General features: G+C 46.3%; 1 protein-coding gene across 1 annotated transcript; it reads right to left on the bottom strand.

The window, feature by feature from the left end:
• Window positions 1-1221: 1221 nt before the first annotated feature.
• On the bottom strand, window positions 1222-12152 carry GRPEL1 (GrpE like 1, mitochondrial). Its single transcript, XM_063298678.1, has 4 exons — window positions 12028-12152; window positions 10305-10470; window positions 2689-2770; window positions 1222-1783 (listed from the first exon to the last, which is right to left on the bottom strand). Exons 1-4 carry the CDS (start codon window positions 12102-12104, stop codon window positions 1437-1439), a joined length of 672 nt encoding a protein of 223 aa, XP_063154748.1. The 5' UTR covers window positions 12105-12152; the 3' UTR covers window positions 1222-1436.
• Window positions 12153-13148: the final 996 nt, after the last annotated feature.

The following is a 13148-nucleotide window of genomic DNA, read 5'->3' on the forward strand; positions in this document are numbered from 1 at the left end:
TAAAAAGGTAACAAAAATCTCCCAAGATAGGAGATATCATGGAACAATATAGTGAAATGTTTTTTAAATTAAAGTTCATATGTTGTCATTTTCTGGTGCCTTCACTGTATGATTGTGCCTAATGGCCAGGGAAAAATTGCATACACCAGTGTATACAAAAGTCACCAATCTATTACTGTTCTATTTAGCACTTTCTTACTAATGAAGTAACAGAAGTACAAAGACCACTGTTCCTGAAGCAGTACCCTTCTTCAGCCTGATGAAACCTCATTTTGTGTGACTTTTATCACAAGTGATTTCTCATCACACTAATTTATATAAACAATATAAACTTTACCCCTTCACCCCAAAAGGGCACATTCAAGATAAAATGTTAATTGAATCATTAATCAAAATTAATTGCCTGTAAGATAAGGCACTATAGTTAAAAATTATTGATCCCCCTCTTCATATACCAACTACTGCTAACACACAGACCACTCGTACAAAAAAATGTGTATGATACCCCTATTTCCCACCCTCCAGGAAAAACAGCGAGGGAGAGATGGGACATAGTAACTTCATTGGAAATAGTAACTGCATTGGGAAGAAAACTGGGGAACAAGACTGAAGTGAGATGAGGTGAAGGAAAGAGAAAACTGGATAAAGGCGGAAAGAAGAGAGAGAAGCTGCTGTGCTGTTACAGGAAGGACTGAAATCCAGGAGGAAAGCAGACCCTCCCAAGCATGAACTGATCTTCAAGGACATTCATGTTTAGCTGCATGCCACAGTCATCTATATCTCATTTTGGTTGTGTTGTTTCCAATAGTGCCCTCTAAGTGATGTAAGACAAGCCTCAATCCAAAGGTGAACAGAAAACAATTATCAATATTTATGCTAATTACATATTACTTTAGTGTTATACTTTCTAAGACACCTTCATATGAATTAAAGCAGTTATTAGATGCTAAGTGGCATCAACAAGGAATGGATTCCAGTGACCTCACTGCATACATAGGCTGATGTCATTGCTGGCTGTGCACATACATCTTGCCACCTTCTTTGCTCCACCATAGCTCCATCTCAGCTTAAGGATAGGGCTTGGTTGCGTAAAAGCATAAACAATGTGACACCAACAGTTCAAAAGATTTCCATTTGGAAATAACCTATACGGCATTCTTGTTGCCCAGCTATTATGCAGGTTACCCCTGAGGAATCACATTAATGAAAAGGTACCATATATAATTTGAGATTGTAATTTATGTTATTAGTTTGTATTATCTCGTTATATGCATTCATTTAAAAACCATTTTCAGCATTGCTTTATATGCATTATTACCCATCATTTTCCTCTGTATCCCACCTCAATTGGTGAATCACCCCTATGTTAGTGGGGCATTATTAAGAAATTTCACTAATATTTATGTGATGCTTATTAATTCTTTCAGATTAGACTGCTATGGTTCTTTCACAACACCTACCAATGCAGGCCTTAAAGTACGGCTATGCAATTTATAGCCAACCTTTGATACTAAAGCAACAGTGCCAGGTTCTTTCCCTTCCATGGGGACATGAAATAATGCTTCATGTTCATAAGGATCAAATTTGGCTCCAAGAGGATTCAATTTCACCAATCCATGTTTTTTGAACAATTTCTGTATTTGAACTTCAGTCATGGCAAGACCTTCATAAAGATTTTTCAAATGGGGGTTTTCATCCTTTAGTTCTTCTTTGGGAACAGACTCAGTTGCTTTTTCCAGAACATCAGCAACTTCCAGTAAGTCCTTGCAGAAACTCTGAAATCCTAAAGTACAAAACCGTAGTAAAATTATACTCAATCCTTAAAGATAGGTTAATGTTTCAACTACATGTAAAATGGTATTTGAAAACAATGCATTTTCACTACATGATTTTGCTATAACATGTTGAAGCTGAGAATCAGCTACATCCAGACTGAATTGATCATGCTGCAGTTTCACCAAAATCAACAGAACAAGTTTATTATAACTAATTTAAGTACCATTAATTTCAGTGGGACTATAGCATGTTTTAAATATATATCCAATCAATGGCTTTTTAAAAACTACAGCATATTTATGAGAATATTACCAATAATTTAAATCTTTTCAGACCCACTGTTAGCTCCAATTTATAATAAAAGAGCTTCTATATGGTAAAATAATTGTGTTCTATTTTTTCTTCTGTAGAATTACCAGGTGCTGAAGATCACCCTCCTGTTGAGTGGTTTTCTAAGGGTTATTTGCCAAATATAGTTCGTCATTTTCAGATGACAAAATCTTCTGAAATTATTTCCTACAGTTTCTTCAAATAAAGAATCCAGCCCTCACATCCTTTTTGTCTCCCATTCTTACAAAGCCCAAACAAAAGAAAATCAAGCATTGGTAACATTCTCAGCAGAAAACTAATAGGTGGTTTTAGATTCAATCAATGATCACTGCATGAATTTAAAAAACCACTAGTAATCATGATGTACTATATAAACTATAATTGGTTGGCTTGTACAATGTACAAAACCATAAAACATGGTTAACAAATTACAATAGTTGAGTTCACATACTGAACCAAGACCAAACAAGCCATATTATGACTTCGTGTGATGCACAAACCCAGTCAAAATGTGTAAGATTCAAAACGTATGTTCATGACTGCACCAGCATTCTAGTCTCAATAAGCAAAATGTGTATGTACCATATAACTTTGCTTCTTCTACCAATTTCTGAGTTCTCTGCCGCAGATTTTCTGCATCTGCCAGGGCACGTTTATATTTATCCTGAAAGAAAGAAGTGTGGTGATGCAAGATGAAACTCAAGGGACAGACAGATTACAGCAGTACTCTCACACCATCCCCTTTGATCCATTTAACTTTACAGAGTGAGATCTTTAATAGTACTTTATTCTGATCTTTTTTGTAAGTCCCAAATAGGCATTACTACAAGTTCAGATGACATGCTAAACTTTCAACTCTAGTTAATGAATCACAAGCAATGAATGCATGCATTCCCATTAATCCTTTCTTGTGACGTAAGATGTGTGAACACTGCCAGTGAAGGCTACCAGTCAAATCTGGATAAAATATAAAGCAAACTACTACTGCAGCAATTTGTCTGTTGAATAGAATGATGGGGCAGACCTAACGAATCCCTTCTTATATGCACAGAGCAATCTGTTGCTTGTTTTGCACACACTAAGCTATATGTGTTTATGGTTAATTTTAACATTGGATTACAAACCATTAAACATGGCTTAGCATAATATAGGTAGTCCTTGGCTTACAAGTGCAATCGGGACCTGAATTTCCATCACTAACTGATGCACTCTTAAAGCATGACCACATCACATAGCAACAGCAATCCCTGCAGTCCCGCTTGCCGTCATTAACTGAATCCCACAGTCGTTAGGCAAGGCAACTTCCTGCCAGCTTCCCACAACCAAATCAGTGAAGTTGCAGGTCCCAGGTGGCTCACAAGCAGGCCAGCACGCAGGTAAATAGCTATTGCTGGATGAGGGAGGGTGCAAGGGAATGCAGGAGAGGCAGAGCAAGGATCGGGGAGAGTGTGCAAGGGTGTGGGGGGTGCAGGGAGGTGCAGCAAGGGTCAGGGAGGGTCGAGATGATGCACGGGGGAGGCATGGCGAGGTCAGGGAGGGTGCAGGTGGGTGCACAACAGTGCACGGAAGGTATGGCGAGGGTGCACGGGGGTATGGGGAGGTGCAGCGAGGGCGCAAGAGGGCATGAAGGAAGTGCAGAGAGGCCCAGGAAGGGGGCAAGAGGGAGGCACGGGGCAGGGAGGGTGCACAAGGGTGCAGGGGAGGTGCAGTGAGGGTTGGGGAGGGCATGCAAGAATGCAGGGTGAGGGTCAGGGATGGCGCAAGGCAGTGCGTGAGGGAGGTGCAGCACGGGTCAGGGAGGGTGTGCAGGGTTGCACGAGGGAGGTGCAGCACGGGTGTCATGATTGCCGTTGCGATGTTTGCAACATCGTAACAGCTCGCATGACAAAGCACGGAGGCATGTCAATGACTGGAGAGGTGCGGGCGATAAACCGGACAAAGAAGGTAATGGGTTTGGGAGATCTACAAGGTAGTCGACCATTGACACCATTGTCAAAGAAATGATCAGGGCGAGGTTTGGAAGGGCGCGTCCGGGCTTTCGAGGAATCTCGAAGTCTAATCGCCCGGTAATGGACCATTACTTCGCAGGAAGATAAACGGGGCAATGCCCAGGGCGAATGGGGCTGGACGACCTCTCACCTATCAAGTCTTGATGGCCTGTCACTCCGTAGAACTTGTGGGGCACACCCAGGGAGTGTGGGGGTGGAGCGCTGTTTGGCGCAAGACTATTTAATTCAACTTTTGGCGCGCTTCCCTCACTCTCAGCTTTTTACTGGTGTGCATTCTATTCTAAATAAAAGCCAGAGCTTAAACTTGATTTAGAGTCTGAGTCTTTTATTTAGTCTTAGGCATTCCTTACATAAAGCTGAGAGTCTTTCAAGAACGAACCTCGCCAGTCTCTACCAGAAAATTTTTCTTGTGAGAGAAGCAGCTGGCGATGACTGAACCAGGGACGATCTTGGAGTCAGTGCTTCAGAGCGGAGATGCGAAGGACTCAACGCGAGGGGGGGGAGGCGACCAGACAGCTTCTGGAATCAGCGCTCCCGAGATGGGACACGAGCCCCCTCCCTACCCACACTGCACCCCAGTTTGGAGCCTGAAGCCCCAGCCCGGACTGGAGGGCCCTGATGGAAGAGGGAGTCGTGAGTCAACAACACTTCAGGTGGGACGGCGTCGCGGACCCCCGGCCGGGGACATCCCACACCACTTGGAGACTCCAATACCCCCAGACGCCCGAGAGGGAATTCGCAGGACTGCCGATCGGGCAACAACCGGCAGCACTGAGGATGGACGATCCCGTCACACCGGACAGGATCAGGGCTCTGGAATCCAAGGTGCAATCATTAGAACACCTGCTGCAATTCCTGTCAACTGTGGTGAGCTCACGAAGAGTGCTGCCGCGCAGGGCACAGGGAGGGGTCTCGGCATCCCACCCACCCTATCGCCGACCCCGAGAGGAAGGGGCCAGGCATGGGACTTTCTCCCAGGGCCCCGTGGTTTTATCCCAGTGGGGGTCACCCCTACTCACACACAGGAAACCATAGAATTCGTGGTCACCCCGGTGGGCAAGCCTATAGTGGTTCTGGGAATCCCCTGGCTAACTCGCCACAATCCCTACATTAACTGGAGGACCCGTACGATAACGTTTGAGGATGGGTTCTACCAAGCACCTGCCAAGGGGAAATCCCTCACTTTGGCTGTAGGGAGGGCGGAGATTGCTGACCCTCAAGTTCACGCTTCCCCCATGGAGGGGTTGCGGGAACAATACATGGACTTCGCGGATGTCTTCGGGGAGGAGGAGGCAGACCAGTTACCCCCTCCATCGCAAGACGGACTGTGCCATCGAACTGCTCCCTCATGTCCCATTGCCTAAGCCAAAGATTTACCCAATGACACAAAAGGAATTGGCGGCATTGCGGGACTTCCTTGATAAAAACCTCGCTCGGGGCTTCATCGAACCAGCAAACTCGCTGGTTGGAGCGCCCGTTCTGTTCCGCGAATAGAAGGACGGTACCCTAAGACTATCGCGGGTTAAATTCAGCTTCCTTGTCAGACAAGTACCCCCTCCCCCTTGTGAAAGACAGGTTGGCACACTTGTCGACTGGAAAGTTTTTTTCCAAACTTGACCCCCGCGAGGCGTATTACCGCATTCGCATCAGGGAGGGGGATGAATGGAAAACAGCTTTTAACTGTCCCTTGGGCTCCTTCCAGTATAAGGTACTGCCTTTTGGTCTTGCAGGGGCCCCGGGGGTTTTCATGCAACTAATTAATGAGGTTCTGCATGACCATTTGTTTAAAGGGGTACTGGTTTATCTGGACGATGTCCTGATATACTCCAAAACTGAGAGAGAACACGAAAGATTGGTGAGACAGGTTCTCAACAAGCTCCAGCACACTAAACTTTATGCTAAGCTTTCCAAGTGCGAATTCCATAAGTCGCACCTGGATTACTTAGGCTACAGGATTTCAGATAAGGGCATCGAAATGGATCCTGCTAAGGTTCAGGCTGTTTTGAGCTGGGAGCACCTGCGCACCCGGCGCCAGCTCCAAAGTTTCCTGGGATTCGCAAATTTCTACAGATCCTTCGCAAAAGGGTTTGCAGAAATTGCCCTGCCCTTGACTGATCTGTTGTGGACCAAAGGCGTCGGGGAGACGCGCAAGGTAAAAAACCCAGGGGCCGTGCTCAATTGGACTCCCGCCTGTCAGGCTGCTTTCGACCGGTTGAAAGCTCTCTTTACAGCGGAGCCAATTTTATCCCATCCCGACCCCGAACGGCCTTTTGTCGTTCAGGCTGATGCCTCTGATTTTTCAATTGGGGCTATCCTATTACAAAAGGATTCTGCCGGACTCTTGAAGCCCTGTGCCTATCTCTCCCGGAAATTTTCGGAGACGGAAAGATGCTGGCATGTCTGGGAAAAAGAGGCATTTGCAGTAAAAGCGGCACTGGAGGCTTGGCGTCACCTTTTAGAAGGGGCGACTTGCCCTTTTGAGGTCTGGACAGACCACCGCAACCTCGAGGTGCTTCGCACGCCCAGGCGCCTCAGCCCTAAGCAGATTCGCTGGGCTCAATTTTTCAGCCGTTTTAACTTTCAGCTGAAGTTTATTCCAGGGAAGAAGAGTTTTTTGGCAGATGCACCTTCCCGACTGCCCCAGGACGTGGAGCCTGTCTCTGACGTCATGGGGACTGTGCTCTCTGAGTCTCAATTGGGTTTGGCCGCTGTCACCCGGAGCCGCGCTCGGGAACAGCACCCCCCCTGCGAACGACTCCGGCGCAGCCCGCCCCGGGCCGCGGGCAACCACAGATACCGGGTGGGTTGCGTGCAGATTTTGCCCTCGCATTAAAATCTGATCCCTGGCTCCTTGCTAACCCTGACAAGGTCTCCATGGAACAAGACCTTGCCTGGGTGGAGGGTCATTTATACATCCCTGACTCGCAACGATCAACTATCCTCAGCCAGTCTCATGACAGCAAACAGGCTGGTCATTTCAGGTTCCTCAAATCCCTCCACTTGACCCGACGCCAATTTTGGTGGCCCTCACTGAGGAAGGATGTCAAAACGTATGCGGCATCCTGCCCTGTTTGCGCAATGTCTAAGCGACCGTCCGGTAAACCCCAGAGGCTGCTGCAGCCCATGGCTAACCCTTCACGCCCTTGGGACGAAATCTCTATGGATTTCATCGTGGATTTACCGCTCAGTCAAAAGAAAACAGTCATTTGGGTAGTCAAAGACTACTTTTCCAAACAAGCTCATTTTGTCCCCTGTGCCTCTATCCCGTCGGCGCAACAGCTGGCGAAGCTCTTTTTGGTGCATGTGTACCGCCTTCACGGCTGCCCCTCTCACTTGGTGACCGATAGGGGCACACAATTTACCTCACGGTTTTGGCAGGCTTTTTTGAAATTAATTGGCACCGAGCAAGCATTGTCAACCTGCTGGCACCCCCAGACTGACGGATCTACTGAGATCCTCAATGCCACCCTTGAACAATTCCTCCGCTCCTACATCAACTACCACCAGGACGACTGGGTGGATTTGCTTCCTTTCGCGGAGGTTGCATACAATAACGCTGTGCATCAACGCACAGGACAAACCCCCTTCGGGGTGGTGTCGGGACTTCGTCCCCATTCCCGAGCTCCCACAGCCCCTGTCCCCAGTAGTGGCGGCCTGTGATTGGGGTTCTAAACTTGCAGACTCCTGGCCCGTCATTAAGGATGCTCTCAAGGAGGCACAGACCGCATACAAACTTCAGGCTGACAAGCACAGGCGCCAACAGCCGCCTTTTCAAGTAGGGGACCTGGTTTACCTCTCCACTAAATTTATCAAGTCACCTCAGCCTTCCAGGAAACTGGCCCCCAAATTTATTGGCCCCTTTCAGGTGACACAAATTGTGAACCCGGTCACGGTGCGTTTGGATCTACCTCATAATTTGAAGTGGCTGCACCCTGTGTTCCACTGTAGCTTACTCAAGCCGGCCAGTGACCCCTCCTGGTGGCATCCACGCACTCCCCCTCCTCCACCCATCATGATCGACAGACAGCAGCACTTCGAAGTCAAGGAGGTTGACTCCCGCAAGCTTCGTGGCTCTCTCCAATACTTAGTGCGCTGGAAACACTTTCCCCACCCTGAGTGGGTCGCTGCCTGCGACATTCAGGCCCCCGAGCTAATCCGCAACTTCCATGTTGCATATCCCTCCAAGCCCTCGGCTTGATTTTCTTCAGGGGGGCGGTATGTCATGATCACCGTTGCGATGTTTGCGACATCGTAACGGCTTGCATGACAAAGCGCGAAGGCGTGTCAATGACTGGAGAGGTGCGGGCGATAAACCGGACAAAGAAGGTAATGGGTTTGGGAGATCTACAAGGTCTCATCGCCCGGTAATCGACCATTGACACCATTGTCAAAGAAATGATCAGGGCGAGGTTCGGAAGGGCGCATCCGGGCTTTCGAGGAATGGACCATTACTTTGCAGTAAGATAAACGGGGCGATGCCCGGGGCGAATGGGGCTGGACGACCTCTCACCTATCAAGTCTTGATGGCTTGTCACTCCATGGAACTCATGGGGCACACCCAGGGAGTGTGGGGGTGGAGCGCTGTTTGGCGCGAGACTATTTAATTCAACTTTTGGCGCGCTTCCCTCACTCTCAGCTTTTTACTGGTGTGCATTCTATTCTAAATAAAAGCCAGAGCTTAAACTTGATTTAGAGTCTGAGTCTTTTATTTAGTCTTAGGCATTCCTTACAACGGGTCAGGGAAAATGTGTGAAGTTGTGCAATGGTATGAGGGAGGTATTGAGTGGGTCAGGGAGGGTGCAACGAGGGCTGGGGAAAGTGCAAGGGTGTGAGGGAGGTGTGGCGTGGGTCAAGGGGGTGCACGAGGCACAGCAAGGGTTGGGACAGGTGTGCAAGGGTACATGGGGGTGTATGAGTGGAGGGGGAGGTGCAGCGAGGCTTGGGATGGGTACACAGGGATGTGCACATGGCCAGCATGGTGCAAGGGCAGAGGAGCTGGGGGAGGATGTGCAGGTGTGGGAGACTTACCCAGCGACTTGCGACCTTCCCTGCCAGCTTCCCCACTGCCTTTCTGGCAGAGCCGGCAAGGAAGACTTCAAATGGCCATCATGTGATTGTGGGGCACTGCAACTGGTCATGTGAGCTAGTTGCCAAGCACTCAGATTGCAGTCACGGGGATGCTGGGACGATCAGAACTCTTGAGGACCAGTTGTAACTACCATTTGTTCAGCACTGTCATAGCTTTGAACAGTTGCTGAACGAATGGCCATAGGTTTACCCATTGATTATGGGAATACAGCCAATGATTCATTAACTAATAACCTTACACCAATTGTTTGATTTTCTTAAGGCTGAGCATGTCATCCAAACCTGGAATAACCATAATTTTTAGTTTGTGCTGTGACCAACCATTAATTCAAATTCTTATTCACATAGAAATCCTACTTGTTCCCAAAAGACAAAGACAATGGTGTCTATGTGATCCTGTTGTCCAGAGTTGCTTAGCAGATTATACAAGTACTCCTACATGTCCTCCTTTGTTTAAAATTAGAAGGAATGGGACCCATCTTTCTGTGGCATTGGAATTATGTGTTTTTAAGCATGGTACAGCATTAACCTGTCTCCCAGGACACCAATTAGCTCTTTAATTAACTGTATCCATAATAAAACCTAATGATTGCCTTTTTGAAGATGAAATTCAGTACACTGATGAGAGAAAAGTAAGTTTGCATTCCTATAATTCAGTAAAGTTAAAGTTAGGACCAGGATGTAGGCTGACCATACACATCTCAGCCACACCTGATTTTATTTTTAATATTTTCTCTTAAAAACAAGTAAAAAAGTTAGCATGACCTCAGTGTCAACCTTATTTCCAAGGATGATTCTAGTCCCCACAGGCAATCCTAGATAATAAAACTGTGTGACTGCAGACTGACATTTTGTTTGGAAATGTGTTAATCTACCCCCAAACAGACCAAGATGGTATTGAAAGGAATGGAGGTAGAGAGTAAAGTCACCAATTTACCTTTTGTTAAACAAGTGTTCTGTGGCTGGTTGGCTATGTCCACTGTTAGCTTTATAAAAATAAACACTCCCTGTGACATGTGGCTCAATCCCAAGTGCCACTAGACTACAATAGTGGTTTCCCCTGCAATAAATAAAGAATATACAACCCATAAAGATCCTTACAGTTATTTCCTTTAACTGCTCTTCCAGTTTGGTCTTTTCCTCTGTTAATATGTTTGTATCAGAGCAAGAATCAGGTTTTTGTTCACCATGGCTCTGGTTTTGTTCTTCCTCAAAATTTGGTCCAGTGCTTTTCTCCTGCGTCATTGTGCAAAGCAGTTGAGAAGACCTGAAACAAGACTATAATCAATAACACTCTAACAAATTATGAGTGCACACAAGTCCCAAGTATTTTAGAGCAAAAAAAAAGGAGTATTCCTTCATATTAGAAAAACAGTTAACATGGTGCTTAACACACTCTGACCCCAAACTGCTGTAACTAGTGTGTCTTTTGCCAACTTCATACAAACTAAGCCTCTCTGGATGGTCACTTATCCTTGTATTAAAATAAAATAAGTACTTTTAAGCTAAGCATATTTAGTTGTCCTTTATTTGACATTTCATAACAACTTAATTCTCAGTTACCTCCCCAGCCATTAAAATAAAGTAAAAAAAAATACTCTGACATTAAACGTATTTTCATGTCATCTATAAAAGCACTTTCATTCTAGTCCAACACCCATCATTCTATTTCAAGAGGTTATTCTAGACCTATCCCATCCCAGGGACCTTAACTGTTCTGTTACTAAAATCCCATGCCTATCTTAGCCAAAGTGGACATTACTGTAGCCCACCTACAGCCTCTCATTTGTACTATCTATCTTTCCTCCTTTTCCTATGTGACTATGACCTACTTTATGAGGCTTTTAAAAATAAGAAAACAGAAAGAATAATGTTTTTAGCTTCAGGTAGAATATTTTAATATAATGTTAAAACAAATAGGGAGTTAACGCTTAATATAAATCAGGCAACATTTGATTTCACTCCAATTCTTGGCCCATTCCATCTTCTTTCACAATCAATTCTATATTTTATTTGCACTCTGCTACATTTCAGTAATGCCCAGATGTCAACAGTCACTCTGAGCTACCATTACATGCTATGGACATTCATGTCTTTTCTTTCAGTATGACCAGCAAACTCCAATTTAATTTTCTGCATCTTTACAAACAGGGAGTAGAAATACTGTCCGGGATTTTAAAAATCTAGATTTTCTATTTTGGGCAATAAAATCAGTTGATCATCATGAGGTAAAATTGAAAAGAAAGGGGTGGCTGGGTGGAAAGAAACAGCCTGCTGCGCCCTGAAGCAGTGAACGACTTTTTAATCCAAGGGAGTCGCTTGCCTGCTGGACTAAAATATTAACTTTTGCTTGCTTTTGGGAGCTTTTAGTTTTGAAGAGATTTAGAAAGCAGCATTCCCAGACACACACAAGCTTTTCAAAAACTTAAAGATACTCCCTCGAAGCATCGCCGAGAAAGTCCGAAGAGCAAAAACAGGGAAGGTCAGATCATCCCTCCCACTTTCGCAAGAGCAAGGTGGCCCAGCTCTAGACCCACGTTTCACCAGTTACCGGACAGGCTTGCCTGCCTGCTCGGGCACCCCCTCCCCCGCCGTTCCTCCCGGATCTCGCAGCGCATTCCCAACTCCAACTCCTCCAAATGTCTTATTGGTTGCAAGCTGTCGCTACACTACACGCCATTCTGGGAAGGCTGAGATAGGTCGCCTCCTTAAAGAGGGAGAGGCCCTGCCCCAAACAGACGCCACGTATCTTTCCTTCGGCCTTTCCCAGCCGCGCACCTCTCCCCGAAAGAGAGAAGCGCCGCTTCCATCTTCGCCATCTTACCGCCGCGAAGCCCCTAAGAAGAGAAAAGTCGCTCGTCCCGCTAGCCGCCGCGCACCGAGCACGACAACCGCCGCCATGCTGCCACCTGAATCCCTTCCGCTTAACTTCCAACGGAAACTGACTCCGTCCAATCAGATGAAACATCTGTCGTACTTGGCGGTACACTTAGCCAATCAGGAACGCCCTTGATACCACATGCATGAAGACAAGGCTAACGTCGAGAGCGTTTAAGGGGAAGGATCGGTCTCTGTTTTCGTGGAGGTAAAGTGATGGTTCATCGGCAGAGTCATTAGTTGCGTAGCAGCTCCGTTTCCTCAGGAACTAAGAAGAAAATGTCTTGAGTTGTTGCGACGCACAAAGTCAAATTTAACTGAATTGTACTTTAGGTGCCTGTTGTTTTTAATTTTTTGTGCCTTCGAGTCAGTGTTGACTCCTGGCGACTGCCTGGTCTAATCCTTGCAGTTTTCAGAAGTGGTTTGCCCTTGCCTGCTTCTTAGGGTTGAGAGAGAGTGACTGGCCCAAGGTCACCCAGCTGGCTTTGCATCTAAAGCAGGACTAGAACTCCCGGTCTCCTAGTTTCTAGCCTGGTGCCTTAACTACTAAACCAAATGGACTCTCTTGGGCCAAACTGCTTCTCTGCCTGGGTTTCTACTCTAACTTAAATCACAACACCCACAACATGCTGAGCTAAACACTAATCAATTGTGCTGTGAACCTGGCCAATCCCAGGGGCCACAATGCATTTAGCAATGATTTTCTAAATCATGGGGTACTTTTAAAAAATAATAATAATATGGCATAGCAGTTCAGTGTTCATGCTGATTTTTCTTGCTGGGAAATCCTTGTGAGGTCCAGCAGCCAGATGTGTAGACTATTTAGCCATGACAAGTCACCTGGGGTGCACCACAAGGAGGCTAGTCTACATTGCATGGAGTTGGGCTGAGAGAAAGTGACTGGCCCAAGGTCACCCAGCCAGCTTTCATGCCTAAGGCGGGACTAGAACTCACAGACTCTTGGTTTCTAGCCCAGAACCTTAACCACTAGACCAAACTGGGGTACTAAAAAAGCTGTACAGGTAGTCCTTGCTCAGCCTGAAATTATGACTGCTGAAAAAATGGACT

The sequence above is a fragment of the Candoia aspera genome, chromosome 3 (assembly GCF_035149785.1).
Source record: "Candoia aspera isolate rCanAsp1 chromosome 3, rCanAsp1.hap2, whole genome shotgun sequence".
NCBI classification, from domain to species: Eukaryota; Metazoa; Chordata; class Lepidosauria; order Squamata; family Boidae; genus Candoia; species Candoia aspera.